Raw genomic sequence first — 18,655 nt, forward strand, 5'->3', positions numbered from 1 at the left:
CGCCCTCCCAACCCGCCTTCTGGTCTCAGTTCTGAAAACAGTCTTTCCTCTTGTTTGTCTGGAAACCGGCCCAGATGTCGCAACACCCTGCTCCTCTGCGGCGGCCCCTCCCCACGCTGCTCGGAAGCAGGTCACGTGGGCAGCTCAGGGCGGCCCCTCTGCCCACCCGGCCCGAGCCTCCGGACCCCCTGGCCGGGTGAGCCGTCCACCGAGGCACCATGGGCCACGGCTCAGGGCTCTGAGGGGGGCCCGGCGGGGGCGGCGGGGGGCCAGGTTCGTGGGTACATAGAGTGGAGACCCTCCCTTGTCATTTAACCCTCACTGCCCACACTCCCCCCAGCCCGCACCCCAGCCAAGCCAGCGGGCATGCCAACCCCGGGGGAAAGGCCCGGTGTGGTGGTGGGACCGCAGCCGGGGGGACCAGGTCTCGCCCCTCCCGCCAGAGGCTCCTGACCCCCCAGGCCGCCCCTCCCCGCCCCCCCACCACGCCCCAGGCCAGGACTCTGGGCGGCTCTTGGGGACTCCCCCAGTTCTTTGCCCCCAGCCCCGCACCCTGGGGGCCCAGGGCTTGTCCTCAGAGCCCCCCCTCCACCCCAAACTCCCATTTCCTCCCAGCCCCTCCCAGGTGGCCTCACCCAAGCCTGGACTCCAGCTCCTGACTTTAAATCTGCAGCCCAGACCCCCAACTCCCACCCTGCAGGCGGCCCCTCCCTGTCCCCCACCAGGACGCCGTCCCGCCTGGCCGGCCCCATGTCGTCCTCCCCGGTGTCGCAGGTGACCACCGGCGCTAGCAAGCCCCTGTTCTAACCAAACCGCCCACCGCAAAGCTTCAAGTGGAAGCCGCCTGGCCACAAACATCCGAAGTATCATCTCCGTGTTTTTTTTCCCCACCAAAAAAATGAAGCTGGGAGAAAAAGGCAACTACGTTTTAAAGTAAATTAATGTGATTCCTGTCACCAATATTCGCGTTTCCTCGGAGACTGAACGCCACGGGGCCGGCGGCTCTGAGGCCCCTTCCTGACCCCCCAGCCGCCGGCTGCTGGTTTCCAGCAAAGCTTTCACCTCTCAGTTTTCAAGGAAACGGCAGGAGCTGCGTTATTTCCCATGCTGTGGCGAGCCTGCAGGGCCTGATGTGGTCAGTGCCTCCGGCACAAGGGCTCCCAGTTCTCAGAAGCGAGAGGCAGCGAGTACGCGGGAATGGAAGCGCAGCCAGCCGGCGAGGGCGGCGGGGGGCCCGGGGCGGGGGGCGTGGGGGGCGCGGGGGGCGCGGCCGCGGCTCAGAACTCCTCGTGCACACTGCGGGCATAGTCCACCAGCTTGCTGCCCGTGAAAAACTCGCTGTACTTGAGCACCTCCTCGGGCTCCAGGAAGTGGTTCTGGTTCTCATCGGCGATGGCGATCATCTGCTTGGCCTCGTTGAGGGCGCTGAACTCGTTCATGGGGTCCATGTAGTCCTGCAAGGGCACCGGCTCAGCCCCGCCACAGCCCGCGCCGCCCCGGGCCGAGGCGTCTCCTCACGTTCAGCCCGCGCCCGGCCACGCGGCCGAGACCCTCCGCCCGGAGGACGCCCGCGCGGGCTGGCACCCCTGCCTCGGCAGGGCTGTGACGCCACAACCAGCTACAGGAGGTGAGGCCTTGTTTGAAATACCCCGTGAGCTGGCAGGACAGAAGCTGCGGGGCAGGGAGGTAGGAGTGTTCTAGAATGTTCTGGAAGGTGGGCGCCAGGCCGGAAGTGGCTCAGGGCCAGGCAGCCTTCACTGGCATGGGTAGCTCCCCGCCCACATCAGGGTGCCCGGCCACGGAAGGGCAGGACAGGGAGAAGGCTGGCCCTGGAGCGGGGCACACGTACGCGGACCGACTCGGCCGCCGGGATGGCAGGGCTGACAGGAGGGAGCTCCGGAACCAGAGGTCCCGCCAGCTGTCAGCAGGGATCAGAGAATTCTGGCTAAAATGAAATGACTCATCCAGCGACGGGGAAAAACAAGCCCCACGCAGCACCTACACACGACACCAGTGAAGACACTCCTGAGGCAGGAGGTGGGTCCAGCGGCGCGCGGCCTTCCTGCCCCAGCATCCGGCCAGGCCGACCCTGCTTCCCGGAGCGGCGGGCCCCACACCCACCTCCAGCTCCGCCATGGTCACGATCCCATCGTGGTTGGCGTCGATCAGCTCCTCGAACTCTCTCTTCCTGTCTCGCACCCAGCCGTCATCCACGTCCTGGCCCTGCTGGTTCTCCACGGTGCCCACGGGCAGAGAGATGAACTCGGACAGCGAGAGCTTCTTGTCACCATCCTGGTCTGCGGAACACGGGGGCAGTCATCAGACTCCAGCGGGCGCGGGACCACCGAGGCCACTCAGGAGAAAACTCAACTGATGGGGCTTTGCTGCCAGGTTTTCAGTTTGCGCGGTTTAGGCCTGACCCCAAACAGCGGCTGGACAGCCCCCCCCAGGCCACCCAGCCCAGGACCGGCCCGTGCTGCCCTCCGCGGCCGGGCCTCACCCAGGTCCCGGATGATCTCCTTGACCATGAACTGCAGCATGCCGCGGCTGTGCTCGGGGTGCAGGAACGACAGGAACTCGCTCTCCGTCAGCAGCAGGTCCGGGGGCGGGTTGTCCGCCTGATACCAGCGGTCTCTGAGGTTCTCCAGGACTTCCTGTGCTGAGAGAGGCACATCCGTCAGGACCCGCGCACACGGGACCCCTGCACGCATCCAGAAAATTCCGAGACACGCAGTCCGAGGACGGGGGCGGTCAGCTCGGGATGTGGTGGCACCCGGGGCCAAGGGCCTGGCCCTCGGAAGGGTCCTCAGCCCCCGGGGGGCAGATACACAGACGCCCCAAGATGCAGACGCAGACCCTCAACCAAAACAGACCCCCCACCCCGGACACAGACCCCTTCAGACACAGCCCCGCCCCCGCTCGTTCCCGGGAAGCGGGCCGCCAGCTCTGTGGGAACAAAGGCACACTTGCTTCCCTTCCGTCTCCACCCGTGCGTGCACTGTCCACCGGGCAGGGCTCTGAAGGAAAACTCAGTTTCCAGATATGACTCACGCGTCCCCTGCGCGATCCCCGCTACCCCTGCCACTGTGGAAGGCCCGGCGCGGGGCCCCTGGGGCCGGTGGTCGGTGACGACCTGGGTGTCCCGCTGGGGAGCGGGGAGAAGCCGGCGCAGCGCTCCACACGCTCACCCGGGGCCCAACTCCAGCTTCCGGCTGGGAACAGGGACGCCCGGGCCCGGCCCGGTCGCGACAGGGAGAATCCCACACAATGCCTGTGGCCTCACACCTCGTGCCTTCTGACGGACAGAAGAGCCGTGGCAACTACAGGTTCGCCCACTGCCTACCTGCCCGGCCACGGGGACAGGAGTGGCGGGACGGGCACAGGCTTGCCGTGTCTACCCGGAGCCTGCGAACGCGACCTGATCTGGAAAAAAGGTCTTTGCAGATGAAATTAGTATAGGATCTTGAGACGAGACCACCTGGGATTCAGGTGGGCCCTAAGCCCAGGTGTCCTTGTATAAGAGGAGATGAGATTGGAGAGCAGTGGCCACAAGCAGGGACGCTGGCAGCACCAGAAGCTGGAGGCGGCCTGGAGGGACCCCGTCCGTGGTGCAGGGGACGGCGGCCCTGGGGGGGCCCACCGAGCTCAGCCCTCCCCCCACGCTCTCCCCCCTCTGGGACCCTCGACAGCTGCTTTTCATTTCTGATGCCCCAGAGCTGCTCACCCCCCGTCCCAGACTCATGAACACACGGGAGTGAGGTGAGGGCTGGGCGGGTGGAGACACCATGAACTCCAGATCCAGGAAGAACACGTCCCGACCCCACACATCCCCACGGGAAAGGGCGCTGAGGACGGACAAGCAGGCGCAGGCGGCCGGCAGCCGCCCCAGGAGCCAGTGCTAAATCCCCAATGCTGGCAGGAGGACAGGGGCCCCCCCAGGCACCTCTACAGGACACGTTCAGGGGACAGCCTGAACCCAGGACAAACAGTGGAAACACAAAATGGAGACAAACATAAAAATGGCCAACAACCATTTCAGGAAGAAAATAACATCTTATTTACAGGGTTTAAAAACCAGCAGAGGGGCTGCCCTGGTGGCGCAGTGGTTAAGAATCCGCTTGCCAATGCAGAGGACACGGGTTCGAGCCCTGGTCCGGGGAGATCCCAAGTGTCGTGGAGCAGCTAAGCCCGTGCGCCACAACTAGTGAGCCTGTGCTCTAGAGCCCACGAGCCACAACTACTGAAGCCGCGCGCCTAGAGCCCGTGCGCCACAACTACTGAGCCCGCATGCCACAACTACTGAAGCCGCGCGCCTAGAGCCCGTGCTCCGCAACAAGAGAAGCCACCGCAATGAGAAGCCCGCGCACCACAACGAAGAGTAGCCCCCGCTCACCGCAACTAGAGAAAGCCCGCGCACAGCAACGAAGACCCAACGCAGCCAAAAATAATAAATTAAATAAATAAATAAAACCCAGCAGAACCAAAATCCTGGGTGACGCCACATAAACTACGAAGGAGGCCTCTATACCGCCCAGAACAGAGTAAAATGGTCTTGACTTAGACTCTGGTCAACAATACTCTGAGAAGAAAAAAGTAAAGCTGTAAGATACAAACCCCCTGCCCACAATGGGCAGCCCCCATGGGCACACCTGGAAAGCTGGGTACCCCATTCACACCTGTCAGGCCACCAGACAGGGTCATGTGACTGCTGAGAAAAGAAAGTGGGGTCTCTAAATCCCACACTAGCAGAGGGAAAGATGAAAGGAAAAAAAAGAAATATCAATAGAAACAGAAATGAGCTTAACTCATCTATTACCAAGAAATTCAGACTAGCTCACAATATAAAGCTAACCTCTACGTAGTCCATAAAAAAACAAAATGCTTTGGAAAAACCAAGTCTCAAGGGCAGTTCACAGGTGAATTCTACCAAACATGTGAGGAGGAGGCCATACCAATCTCCACAATCTCTTCCAGAGGAGAGAAACAGAGTGAACACTTCCTAACTCATCCTGTGAGGTCCTAACACTAAAAGCAGAAAGGACACAAGAAAACTACAGACTGATGTCTCGCAGGAATATAGACGCAAAAACATTCAACAAAATATTAGCACATCAAACCCAACGACGTACAAAAAGAATTACACATTACGACCAAGTGGGATTTATCCCAGGTAGGCAAGGTTGCTTCAACGTCTGAAATTCAACTGATATTCACATCAACAGGCTAATGAAAAGAAATCACGTGGTCGTATCAATAGATGCAAAAAAGCATCTGACAAAATCCAACACCCATTCATGACGAAAACTCTCAGCAGACTAGGAACAGAGGGAACTCGTCACCTTGATAAAGAACATCCACAAAAAACCTACAGCTAAGATCATAATGGTGAGAAAGTCGAAGCTTTTCCACTAAATTCAGATTTAAAGCAAGGATGGCCCTTCTCACCACTGCTCTTCAACGTCACACTGGGAAGTCCTAGCTGATGCACTAAGACAAGAAAAGGAATAAGAGAGACACTGATTGGGAAGGAGGAAATAAACCGTTTTTGTTCAATGATGTCACGATCGCCTATGTAGAAAACCCAAAAGAATCGACAAGAAACTCCTGGAACCACTGAGCAAGCACAGCAAGGCTACAGGATGGAAGGCTGACATACAGAAGCCAATCGCTTCCCTGCACAACAGCAGGGAACAGCGAAACTTGGAATTAAAAACTAAAGAGCAAGTGCACACAGAAAGAAGGCACAGATCGCAACCCTGATGGCAGACAAGAGAGTCCCGTGCTAAAAACACCGACCCTGACAGAGAACAGTGGCGCCCACAGCACATCTACAGACATGACAGTAACGAACATCCCTGGACCAAAGAACACAGCGGCAGCCCTCACAAAGCCGAGGCGGGAAGGGCCACAGACACCAACGGGAGGCCATGACACAACCCCGACGGCCAGGTGGACGTGAGACAAACAGGGTAGCACCACAGGTACAGAGACGTCCCAGTAAAAATCCAGCACACACGTGTCCATCACGAGAAAACGACACGCTGGATGACAATGGCAGGGACGACCCGCCGAGTAAAGACCGAACAGGAGAACACAGGAAGCACATGGCGCTCTGACAAAGCCCCCAACGAGCCGAACTCGACACCCGGCTGCGAACGAACCCCCGGGAGGGACGGGATGGCACAGAGCTGGACACAGTAACCAGTGAAGGTCACAAGTACTCTTCAGTGGCGCTTCAGGACTTAGCTAAAAGGCATCAAATTTTGTACCAGGGAGACGGGTTTTTAAAGGAACGTCTCTGAAAAGCTAAGGGGAGAGCTGGCCGGGACCGCGGCCTCCAGGCACCTCAGGCAGGAGCCCCCACTGGCCTCACCGGCTCCCGGGGTCGGGTCTCGTCTGACGCTGAGGACCTGTCCCAGCCAAGACTTGCTTCCCGGTGCTTCCGCCACCTCCTCCCCGGAGCTCAAGCCCACCTGAGGCCACCGGCCGCCCCTACCCACCCACGGCACCTGGAGGGTCCTGGGGGCTCTGCCAAACGGCCCCGCAGGAGCGCCCGGCTGTGGCCACACCCACCTCGCCCACTTCCCTCCCAGCGTCTGTGCTGCCACACGCGCCACACTGGCCACGGGAGGCCGAGCCCTTACTCTCTTCGTCGACGTTCAGGTCCCACTTATTCTTTATCTTATCGGCAACTTCTCTCTCATCATGGCCTTTGCTCGCCAGAAACTTCACCTTGTACTCATCCCATGACACACGGCCTGAAAGAGCAAAACAACTTGTTAGGAGGTTTAACAACGAACGCTTTTTTTTTTTTTGGCCGTGCCGTGGGGCACGTGGGATCTTAGTTCCCCGACCAGGGATCGAGCCCGAGCCCCTTGCATTGGAAGTGAGGAGTCTTAACCACTGGACCACCACGGGAGTCCCAACATCGAACATTTTTAAAAAGATGTATCTAGTTACTTTAAGCCGTTGATCCAAAATCCTTGTGATAAGGGCATCTGTAGAGGCAGGGGCAGCAAAACACGGCTCCAAGCTTCACGCCAGAGCCTAGCCCCGCGGTCCTCGCCTGGTCCTCGCCTGCACGGCAAGCTGGTGTCTGTCTCCCTGGCAGCACCTGCAGGCCCCTCCTGCCTCTCACCTCCTGTTCCTGGGCCCTCGGCCTGGAGCCCCGCCCCCACACACACCTCCAGGCACCGCCCTCCGCCGGCAGCCTCAGGCCATCAGGGTCAGGGCGAGGTTGGCCTACCGTCACCGTCGGGGTCCACGGCACGGAAGTGCGCCCTGCTCTCCACGATGGCCTCCTGGAAGTGCTCGGCCGTCTTCTCCATGATCCAGTGCTGCATCTCCTTGGCACTGATCCTTCTGTCGGTGTTCAAGTCCACCCTACAGGCCCACGAGACGTGTCAGGCAAGGCCTCCAGGACCCCGACAGACGGGTGGACGGACAGAAGGATGGCCAGAGGGGTTCTGCAGGCAGCCGCAAAACCACCATGAACAGCAACACATCCCACCCAACGGTGACGCAGGAGAAGTCGGGGGGATGTGGGGGACACAGTGGGGGAATCAGGGAGGACGCTGGGCAGTGTCACTACCCCATCAGTCTCGGGACCACTGGGAGGGGAACAAACCTCCCCCCCCTGCTGCAGGACGGGGAGAATCGTCAACCCAGTTCCATAGACCCACACACTTGGGACTCACGATGAGTCCCTGGTAACAGGACCGGAGCTCAGACACCGGAGCGCAGTCGTGTCTACTCGCACAAACACAGCCAGCGAGACAAAGAAACAGCTGTAGGTGCAAGTGTGCCGGCAGCTGTACACTCCGCACACACTCACGTGCATATGGGGGTGTGTGCATGGCTAGTGCACACCCGTGGACATGGCTCAGAACACACGTGCAGGCATGGGTCGGCACACACACACATACACACAGGAGAGGACTACAGACAATGACACCCCAGCAGCAACGCCCACACCCGCTGCCGGGGCCTGGCGTCTAAACCCCACTCTCCCGTGAAAGGAACCAGCGCTCCCCGGAGAACTGGCTGATTCTAGGGCTGAGGCAGCAACACAACAAGATGAAGCGAAGCTGGAGCAGCTGGCAGCGCAAGGAAGGAAGGAAGCGCTCACGAGGGGCGGGGCGTGGGAGGGGAGAACAGCGACAAGGTCCGGGCGGCCAAGGCTGGCACGAGGTGAGCGGCCAGACCAGCAGCGCGAGCTGCGCCCCCGCCACGGCGCAGACGCCGCCCACGAGGCCGCCCTCCTCACGGGACGCCAGGCCACAAGGCGGGTCCTCCCCTGAGCTTCGCTCCCACCCCCGGGAGGGTGCGCTGCCCCCGAGCGGCTGCCAAAGAGACGGGAGGACAGGACGAGGAGCGACTCTCCTCGGCAGACACCCCCCGAGCCAGGTGACCAGGCCGACAGCCCCCGTGACGTCGCGCGGACGTCAGGTGCCCTGATGTGACGTGACGCGAGCGCCACCTCACCTCTGGGCTCTTCTTTCCAAAAACCACAACCCCTGTCTAACCAGGAGAACACACAGCAGACAAACCCCAAGTCAGGGACATGCTACAAAACACCTGAGCGGTCTTCCTCAAAACCGTCAAGGTCACGAAAAAGTCGGCTCCCGGATGGGATCCCGGGCAGAAAGAGGGCCCTGAGGCAGCGCGTGACCTGCAGCCTGGGGCGCGGGGAACAGCAACGGAGCGCCGTCGCGCCTCAGTTTCCACACATGCGCCTCGGTCTGCACCTTTCTGTAATCCTAAAACCACTCCAGAATAAAAACCTCACTTGAGAAGTGCTGTGCAACATTACTTCTGTTTGTTCAAAGCTAGGTCTTGAGGCTACGTGTTTGATCTGCCCCGGGCGGGGGGCAGGGGAGGCAACAGCAGCTGGCAGGGGCCCCACAGGGCCCATGGTGGCACCTCCAAGCGGGATGGCTCTGGGGGGGTGAAGGTGAACACGGGCTAGGCGCTCCCCGATGACAACCCTGCGAGACACGGGACGTGTAAGGAAGACACACGACACGGGCGGATGCAGCCGAGCGCAGCTGCAACAGCCCCAGGACACCCTGCCCCCCCGCATTTCTCCGTGATCTGCTCTCCGCACCTGAACCCCACTCCCACCCCCAGAGCGGCTGTGAGGGAGGCTCTGTCACCACTCCTCCCCACTCCAGGGGACCCCTCGGCCCGGTGCACGCGGCTGGCCCTCCTGATCCCTGGAAGAAGCCACGTGCCCTGTGGCCCCGCTCACAGCTTTCTTCCTGGCTTCACGAGACAGTGAGGTCTGGGCGCCGGACGAGGTTTCGGTCACTTCAGTCGCTGACAACGATCAGTTCCTCAAACTGAAGAGGGAGCATCCAGGGGGCCAGGCCGCCGGCTAGGCGCATCGGGGGACCACTGCCCCCGGCCCCGGTCCCCCACTTCACAGATGGGGACGCTGCCTGAGCTGGTCCCCCGGCCGCGTGACCCCTGTGTGCGCGCACAGCCCCCCACAAGAGAGTCAGTCTCCTTTCTGAAACCAAGAGCCACCCATCCTGGGTCCTGGCACGTGACCCTGGCGGCCACCGTGTCGCCAGTACCGAGAACCTGGGACCTGCCAGGCCAGCGCTGAGACAGAGCCCCGGACCAGCCCACGGCCTGCGGGCGCCTAACCCACAACACGTGCAGACAGCAGACCCATCGGGCCTGGCGGACCCATCCGGCTGTTGTCCCCGGGCCAAACCCCTCACCCTCCCCACCACCTGCCCCGTGGGCCCTGTTCCCCCATCACCTCAACCTGTCGTGGCTCCAGGCCAGCAAAACAGTACAGCCCCGTCTACACACACTCACTGGAGCGCTGATGGCGGAGCGGAGCCGACGGCCAACCGTGCCCAGCAGCAGCTCCGCATGCGTGTGGCCAGTTGGCTCCGCGCCCACGGGCCCTGCCTCTAACTGGCACTGCGACCAGTCCCACGACCAGCAGGGTGCTGGCGCCTCCGCCCCACGCAGCCCTCCCCACGCCCTCTGAGCCCCTGCCGGACACAGGGCGCAGCTCAGGGCTGCACGTCCCGCGGCTCAAACGCTGCCAACTTCCCAGGAGCACGTGTCACGGCACCAGCTCCGCAGCACGTCACCGAGGGGGGCCTCGTCACCTCTGCGCCGCGCGAAGCCAGGACTGGACCAACAGGGAGGCCGAGGCCAGCCACCCCACGCGCCCCGCAGGCCCCGCCGGCACCTACTTGGAGAAGATGAGCATCAGCTTCCTCCGGCTCCTCCGAGGCCCCGCGTCCTCTTCAAAGCCGCCCGCGTCCTTGCCCAGGAAGACCTCCTGGTGGAAATCCCTGTTCAGGTGTCCGTCCATCTCCAGCTTCACCCCGTTCAGGTGGTCCGGAGGCAGCATCTCGTTTTCCTCCCTGTTAGCCGCCCTCTCCCGGGCCGACGAGTGGTTGGCAGGCCGGGCGGACGCGTCCATCACAAGGACAGCCCCCAGGAGCCAGAGGCAGCGAGGGGCCAGGCCGCCAAGGGGAGCCTGCCTGGAGGCCATGGTGCCGGGGTCTGCGCTGCAGGAGGGCCTGCGGGTGTGGCCGGGAGCTGGGGGGGGGGGGGGGGCGGGTGGCAGGTGAGGAGGTGGTGATCGCAGCCCGCCTACCACCCAGGGCAACGCAGGAGGCCCTGCAGCTGGCACAGCTGCCTGCGGCCAACTCCTGAGGCTGCCAGGTCCCAACCAGCACTTAATGGTCCACGAAGAGGATCCAGGGCCATCGGTTGATGGAGCCCCAACAAACACTTCGCTAAAGACACGTTTACTTTGTAACACGAAATAGAAGTCCTTGGTTTCCAGGACCTATGCTGGGCATCCTGTTTTCTCCTTTTTCCACTCCCCCCTCCAACCACGATGAGGTGGCCCTGCCTCAAGGTACGCCCCGCACCGCTAACCCTGCCCCTTCTCCAGGCCCACCGCAGCTGTCCCCAGCACGGCTATCCTTGGAGGCTGGCCCCAGAGTCACCGTAACTCACTCTCCGGATACCAGCTCAGCACTCACGAGCTCCGGGACCTTGACTAAGGCACCTGCCCGCCTCAGCCTCAGACTCCCCGCCCCAAGGCTTTGTGAGGGCCTGGTGCCAGCGAAGCCCAAACCCACCGGGCAGGGAACCACCCCTCCCACTCCCCACCTCCATGACCCTTGTGCACACACACGTACACACGTAAACACAGCGTATACACACACAGGTGCACATACACAAGTGCACTCACGCACATATACACGTATGCACACACATACACAGGCAAGCATACACACGTACACACATATACACACGTACGCCCACATGTGCTCACGCGCACACAGACACAGGCGTCCTTGCTCATGTTCACACACACGAACACCGATAAGGCCAGAGTGCCCAGGAAGTCTGTCACCCTGGGCGTGCCCAGGCTTGGCGGTGAAGGAACAAGGCCACCCTCTGTCCACGTCAGGGATCCCAGGGCCACAGGCGCTCACACCCAGCACTCGGCCGCCCGGCCTCTCCCACACCTGCTCCTCCCCCGGGCCGCCTGCCTTCCTCCCCCCCCCCACCCTATGGCTCCTCCTCCAGGTCCCCTCCCCACATCCCACTGGGCTCCTCCGGACCTTCCTGCCCCTTAACGTGTTCCTCTCGGAGCTCGTCCACCCAGCAAACACCTGCCGGCCCTCCCAGGTGCCGCGGAGGCCCCCCTCCAGCAGGACTGACCGGGAGCCGCAGAGGGAGGCCCCCCCAGGCCAGGTGGTGTCCAGGGTGAGGCACTAGGGGTTCGAACCACGGTGCCCTCCAGCAGGCCAAGCAGGCACCTGTGCTGGCTGGCAGCGCAGCCCACGGCCAGGGCCACAGGCTCTCCCCGGCTGGCAGCCGCCACCACTTGCTTCTCTGATGCCTCCTTTCTACCCTGCGTGCTCCTGACTAACGTCTCCCCTGGCAGGGGGACACCTCAGTCAGTCTGACAAGGACAGAGTAAAGGGACAAAGCAGGTGACTAAATAGTTAATCCCACTAAGGGATCATAAATAAAGGAAAAAGTATGGGAGACCCCTGTAAGTTAATGATCACTCTAGAAAGCAGGTTTGCTTAACCACAAAACCAAGCAGGCTTGCTTAGCAACAAACCATGCAACATAAGCACAAGACATGCCCCAGGACAATAAAATGGTGGAATGAGACCCACACCCTGCCCAGTAAGGTCAGTAAGTTAATGATTCCTAAGACACGCTCCTCTGCGCAGGCTAAAAACAAAAATATAAGGAAAAGGTGACACTATACTGAAACCTGAGATGCTTTACCGTATTTTAGTACGCGTTACCGCCTTTTTGCTCATTTCCACTGCGCCATGACAGTCCCAGTTTGACAATGTAGGGACAAGAAAACTCCCCGCTCGACGAGGAGGAGGAACTGGTGATGGAAGGGTGACATCTACTCAAGCATGAGGAAGAAGGTGGTCTTCTCCCCTGCCCACCTTCCTCTGGCTATAAAAATGTAGCTTAGTTCTCAGGGCAGAGCTCCCACCTGCCCGCTTGCATCTCTCACAAGCGTCCTACAGTAATAAACTCTTTCCTTAACTGTCACTCTGCTGCTCAGAATTGTTTCTGCGCCGAGACAGGAGAACCTTCACTCTACTGTCTCCCGAGACGCGTTCCGTCGGTTTCAGGTCCTCTGGGCCCAGGTGCTATCTGGACCCCTGGACGAGATCCTGCTCTCCCAGCTCAGCTGGCTCATTCCTTGGAGGAGCAACTCGCACGGAAGGGCGGCCTCATGTCCCTCTTTCCGTGTCTGTGAGGGCCTGCACCCTCCCCACACCCACGAGAACCCACCAGCTGTGCTCTCTGTGTGGTCACCATCCCCCGAACCACGTTTACTAGAACTCCCACTTGTCCCTCTCTGAGGGCACCTCCCCAGCACCCATCACACTGTCCACACAGCAGGCCTTTTCTGCTCTGCCACGATGCGTATATTCCCCAAGCCCACGAGCAAACCAAGACAACTTCCTCCTGGTCTTAACGCCACTCTGCTGACTGGTGGCCATAAACACCAAACAGACTGGACTTTTCTTCTGGGAAGAAGTCAATCCCACATTCTGCTTATCTTGATGGGTAGTACAGGGAGTGTTATTTACATGATATTTTGCACAAAGGGTAACCCCAAAATAACCGTGTAGGCATCAGAAGGTCGGGCACTTCCTCCCCTCCATTCACAACGTTTCTGTGCTGTGGTGAGCACAGGAGTCAGCCGCTCACTTCCCGCCCCAGGGGAAGAGATTTCAGAGCAGGGCCTGCCCCGCTGACTGGGGGACCCATCCCGGACTCCTGGACAGCCCTGGTGCCCGCTCTGGTGAAACTGATAAGAACATCGTCGTTAAAACGCAAACGCTTCTTCTAAAACCTCCGTCCTCGGCCTCAGGAGTCGCACACGGCGTTGGCAACGACTGCCCCGGGCCGAGCCGGGTGTCCCGGGCCTCACCCGGACTTCGGACCCTCCCCACCCCCCGAACGGCGGGGCCGCGGCCGCCGACCCGGCTCCACGGACCCCCGACCCCGGCATCCGAGGGGCCCGGCCGGCAGCAGATGCCGGCCGCCCGAGGCCCCGTCGGCCTGCGGCGCGCCCCCTTCCCGCCGCCCCGGGGCCGGGCAGGGACTGTCACGTCCTGGGACCCTCACTCACCGGCCTCCCTCGCCGCACCCAGGATCCGCCGAGCGCGACCCGAGCGCCCGCGACGACTCCAACGGGCCACCCCTTAGGCCGCGGCCATCATTCTTCCGGGAAGAGGCGGGTCGCAGAGCGGTGCGACCTCCCCGCGCCGATGCCGGCGCCGCCATCTTTCCCCCGGGCGGAAGCGGCCTCACCACCCTCCCGGGCGGCCAATGAGGAGCGTACGCGGGTTCACGTAACCCGACGGCGCGGCTCGCGGCGCTCCCCGCGCCATGAAGCTGCTGCGGCGCGCGTGGCGGCACCGAACGGCGCTGGGCCTGAGCGCCCTGGCGCTGGGCGGCGCCGCGCTGCTCTACCTCGCGCGCTGCAGGGCGCCCGTCGACCCCGCCGCGCCCGCGCCCTTCGGCCCCGCGCGCGCCGCCGCTTTTCTGGCAGTACTGGTGGCCAGCGCGCCGCGGGCGGCCGAGCGGCGCAGCGTGGTTCGCAGCACGTGGCTGGCGGCGCGGCGCGGCGGCCCCGGGGACGTGTGGGCGCGCTTCGCCGTGGGCACCGGCGGGTTAGGCGCCGACGAGCGGCGCGCTCTGGAGCGCGAACAGGCACGGCACGGCGACCTGCTGCTGCTGCCCGCGCTGCGTGACGCGTACGAGAACCTCACGGCCAAGGTGTTGGCCATGCTGGCCTGGCTGGACGAGCACGTGGCCTTCGAGTTCGTGCTCAAGGCAGACGACGACTCGTTTGCGCGCCTGGACGCGCTGGTGGCCGAGCTGCGCGCCCGCGACCCCGCGCGCCGCCGCCGCCTCTACTGGGGCTTCTTCTCGGGCCGCGGCCGCGTCCGGCCCGGGGGCCGCTGGCGCGAGGCCGCCTGGCAGCTCTGCGACTACTACTTGCCCTACGCGCTGGGCGGCGGGTACGTGCTCTCGGCCGACCTCGTGCGCTACCTGCGCCTCAGCCGCGAGTACCTGCGCGCCTGGCACAGCGAGGACGTGTCGTTGGGCGCCTGGCTGGCGCCGGTGGACGTGCAGCGCGAGCACGACCCGCGCTTCGACACCGAGTACAAGTCCCGTGGCTGCAACAACCAGTACCTGGTGACGCACAAGCAGAGCCTGGAGGACATGCTGGAGAAGCACCGGACGCTGGCACGCGAGGGCCGCCTGTGCAAGCGGGAGGTGCAGCTGCGCCTGTCCTACGTCTACGACTGGTCGGCGCCACCCTCGCAGTGCTGCCAGCGGAAGGAGGGCATCCCTTGACCGCCCCGAGCAGGGCCGGGACGCCCGGCTCCCGACGCTGCTCAGCCATTCTGCTGCGCGTGGCGGTGCGTGGAGGCCGGACCGAGTCACTGGGGGCCGCCCGCCGGCCTTCCACTGGTGAAGCTGACAGCTTCTGGCTGGTCGTCAGCATGAGGCCGGCCCTCGAGAGGACCCAATTTCCCTGGTGACCACGGGCCAGATGCCAGGCAGCAGTGGACAACTCCTAAGACCCGGCTCCGCTAAGCGCCCATACCTGACAGCCTATCCGAGAGCATCTTGTTCTGCGTCTGGGGCCAGCATCCTGTCAGACAGAAATGTCCTGTTCCTGGATTTCAGCATTTTGCCTGGACGTGGGCGAGTCAGCAGGCAGCCCCGCGGGGCCTGACCACTCAGTGTCCTCTCCCAGGCCGGCGCCAAGGAGCCAGAGGATGGAGCTGACAGGACTTGCAGGACATGACCCCAAAGAAAAATGCCACACCCCTCAGGGCTGGGGACAATGTCGTGTCCTGCCTCCACTGTATTGACCATACACCTGCACCTGCTGAGGGCTGTGACCGCTGTTAACTGGGCCCTGGCACTTGGAGACTGGCCATGAGATGCAACCCAACAGCTTTTATAGAAGTTACTGTTGCTTTATGCGGTTAGGTCACCTCTTGCGTCTCCTGCTGGTATCGCTTGTCACATGTACGTCTAGGATTTAAGTTCGTTTTATGTGAGTCAGCTTTCATGGTATTTTGGTCTGTGTGTTTGTCTGGAGTGAATTCGTGGTATGTGTAAATCAGAGCTTGCCTGCTATTTATTTATAAATTTTGTGAATTTGCGAAGATAAGCGTTTGAGTTGAGAGTGGGGGGGTTTCATATATTTTGGTATTTAAGAGCTTAAGGACTTTTCTACGAGAACTTGGAATTTGTGGGTTAATCTGTTTTTCCAACTTGAATTGTAGATCCATTGCTGCTTAAGAGTTGAAACATGGAAGAACTCATCCACCTCTCTTCTGTTTACACGGAAAGTGACCCCACTGTCTCTCTCTAAAAACACTTTTCTTTAAGGCTTCCTCTCGGCCGCACAGGGCAAGTGTTTCTGGAAGCATTGACGAGGTTTCCCAAAATCTGTCTTGAGACAGCCTTGCTGTGGCATGTCCCCTTGGGGACACAGCAGTTCGTGTCTCCCTTGCACATCCCCAGAAGGTTGGGGCTTCCTCTTTTCCCGTTAAATGTGAAAAGTGAGCACTGTGGTCATTGCAGAAGTTAAATAAAGTGGCTCCTGGGAAACGGGGAGCCCTTCTCAGGCTGGGGGTGTGAGAACTCTGTGCATATTCTGTCTGGGTCTGGGCTGTGCTGCCACCTGCCCGCAGCCCAGGCTCTGGGGCACGAGGAACAGGAGGGCACAAGTCTTTGACTCGCCTGTTTACTGCCATTCCCGAGCCCTCTCAGGCTGTGGATTTTAGGAGCGGTATCTTGGCCCAGATGGCTTACACATCAGACGGCTCTCTCCTGTGGCTTCTGGAGGCTGGGGGCCTGCGATCGGGGTGCCGGCGTGGTCGGGTTCTGTCAAGGCCCTCGTTCTGGTGTGCAGAGGGCCACCTTCCTGCCGTGCTGTGGTGGGGGAGCCGGGGTGAGCTCTCTGCAGTCCCTTCTTAGGGCATTAATCCCCTCATGGGCCCCCTCACCCTGATCCAGACGCCACTGCACCAGGGCATTGGGGCCTCCATCTGATTTGGGGGGCACAGTCAGTCCATAGTGACAGGTGTGGTTATTTTTGTCTAAAGGTAGAAGAATAGCAAGAACTCTGGGTCTCAAGGGCTTCCCTGGTGGCGCAGTGGTTAAGAATCCTCCTAGCAATGCAGAGGACATGGGTTCGAACCCTGGTCCGGGAAGATCCCACATGCCACGCAGCAGCTAAGCCTGTGCATGCCACAACAACTGAGCCTGCGCTCTATAGCCCGCGAGCCACAGTACTGAGACTGCGTGCCACAACTACTGAGCCCGCGTGCCTAGAGGCCGTGCTCCACAGCAAGAGAAGCCACCGCAATGAGAAGCCCGCGCACTGCAACGAAGAGTAGCCCCCGCTCACTGCAACTAGGAAAAAGCCCGCGCGCAGCAACGAAGACCCAAGGTGGCCAAAAATAAATACATAAATAAATAAATAAAAACTCTGGGTCTCAGGCCAGAAAGAAGGGGGCGGTCTTGTGGTTGGTGACCTGACCACGATTCTTCTGCCTTGAGAAGGCAGAGGCTGGACAGCAGAGGCCCCAACCTCTGACCCGGCTCTGATTATGAGGTGTGAGCCTTGCGCCAGGACTGACTGCGTGGCTGAAGGTTTGGGGACACCAGGGTGAGCAGGATGGGGCCCTGCCCTCCACTGGGTGAGTGCTGAGGGATGCTGGCCACGGCAGGACCCAGTTCCTGCTGACCGTCTGGGATGATGGTCTTGGGATGTCTCGTCTGAACCCCGGGATTATCAGAGGAATTGGTGGGCACACATGTCCGTTTCTCAGAACGGGATAAGGTGCCTCGAGTGATGGGAGGACCTGCAGAGGCTACATGGCCAGGGCAGAGCCGCTGGATCCTCAGATCCCTGCCCGGCACCAACGTCCAAGACCCCCTGGTAAAAAATCTAAAATTCCAGGCACCTGTCTTGGGGGTGGATTACTTGTGAGCTTTGGCATTTAGTTGAACCATGTGAAAGTGCCAATATGCAACCAGTTTTGACCTACAAAAGTGGAAATTTCATACTGTTCAACCTGAAACATGAAATTTTGGAACAACACACACACCCTGGGCCGATGGTGCCTGTCCACACTGTGGTTGATGAGAGGCCAGCATGTTGGAGCTGAAGGCCAGGATCCCTTCCTAGAGGGACCCACAGCCACCCCATCTGTGGTCCTGGAGCCCGTGCACGGGCCACACGTGGGCGTCACGGAGCCCAGCCTGCCACCGGCCTGGAGGAGGCGGCCCTCCTCCAGCCTCTGTCTCTGCTCCTGCCCTGTCCGGCCTGGCAGGTTCTCCTGGCCGGGGGGCCAAGCCCTCACCCTCCCTGCCTGCTGGCACCATCCCCTGCATGTGGACCGGCCACGGCGTCCCCTCCCAGGCAGCCCTCCTGGTCTGCACCTCCCACCCGCCAAGGCACTTGCCATGAAGTCCACGCCGTCTGGGCATGGGTGCCCTGTGGACCAGGGGCCGAGCCCAGGCCGTCCCAGGTTCAGGAGGCAATAGGTCCTTAGGAGATGGGAATTCAGACCACCAAACTGGCTTTTCTGGGGGAATTTAGGGGACAGGGCACCTCAAGTGGTGAACAGCCCATGGGGACCCAAAACTCAAAGTTTAATTTAAAAATACGACACGATATCACTAATTAATAAAATAGAGAAACGTGGGACCCAAGAACCTAGAGGACACGGTGCCTGCCAGGATGGCCCAGGCATGGGGGCTGGTCTGTGGCACCGCACTGCTGGGGTCACCACACGGCCACAGGTGGGCCTTCTCCAGACCCCCCCCAATCCTGGGTCCACCTGCTGTGGCTGAGTTAGCAGGACCAGTGATGCGGTGGAGGCCAGGGGCTCACCCAGGACACACGGCTGCCGGAAGAGACCCGAGGACAGAAAGGGGCCGAGGCTCCCCTCAAGTGAGCCCAGAGGTGCGCCTGCCCTCGGTGCTGGGGCTTTCCCGGCCTCCGGGCCCTGCAGGGCAGGCTGGCGTGCAACTTGCAGCTGGGAAGAGCCAGCCGCCCAGCCGGCCCCTTGTCCCTATGCGC

The 18,655-nt window shown here is 61.3% G+C and overlaps 2 protein-coding genes across 2 annotated transcripts; one reads left to right on the forward strand and one right to left on the reverse strand.

Moving 5' to 3' along the window:
• Positions 1-911: 911 nt before the first annotated feature.
• On the reverse strand, positions 912-13,776 carry SDF4 (stromal cell derived factor 4). Its single transcript, XM_068538635.1, has 7 exons — positions 13,667-13,776; positions 10,218-10,569; positions 7,247-7,383; positions 6,645-6,758; positions 2,501-2,659; positions 2,122-2,297; positions 912-1,454 (listed from the first exon to the last, which is right to left on the reverse strand). The coding sequence occupies exons 2-7, from the start codon at positions 10,520-10,522 to the stop codon at positions 1,278-1,280; spliced, it is 1,068 nt and encodes a 355-aa protein (XP_068394736.1). The 5' UTR covers positions 10,523-10,569; positions 13,667-13,776; the 3' UTR covers positions 912-1,277.
• A 150-nt stretch (positions 13,777-13,926) lies between these two features.
• Positions 13,927-16,192, forward strand: B3GALT6 (beta-1,3-galactosyltransferase 6). The gene has a single exon (XM_068537676.1). It carries the CDS (start codon positions 13,927-13,929, stop codon positions 14,899-14,901), a length of 975 nt encoding a protein of 324 aa, XP_068393777.1. The 3' UTR covers positions 14,902-16,192.
• The last annotated feature ends 2,463 nt before the right edge of the window (positions 16,193-18,655 follow it).

The sequence above is a fragment of the Eschrichtius robustus genome, chromosome 3, assembly GCF_028021215.1.
Source record: "Eschrichtius robustus isolate mEscRob2 chromosome 3, mEscRob2.pri, whole genome shotgun sequence".
Lineage (NCBI taxonomy): Eukaryota > Metazoa > Chordata > Mammalia > Artiodactyla > Eschrichtiidae > Eschrichtius > Eschrichtius robustus.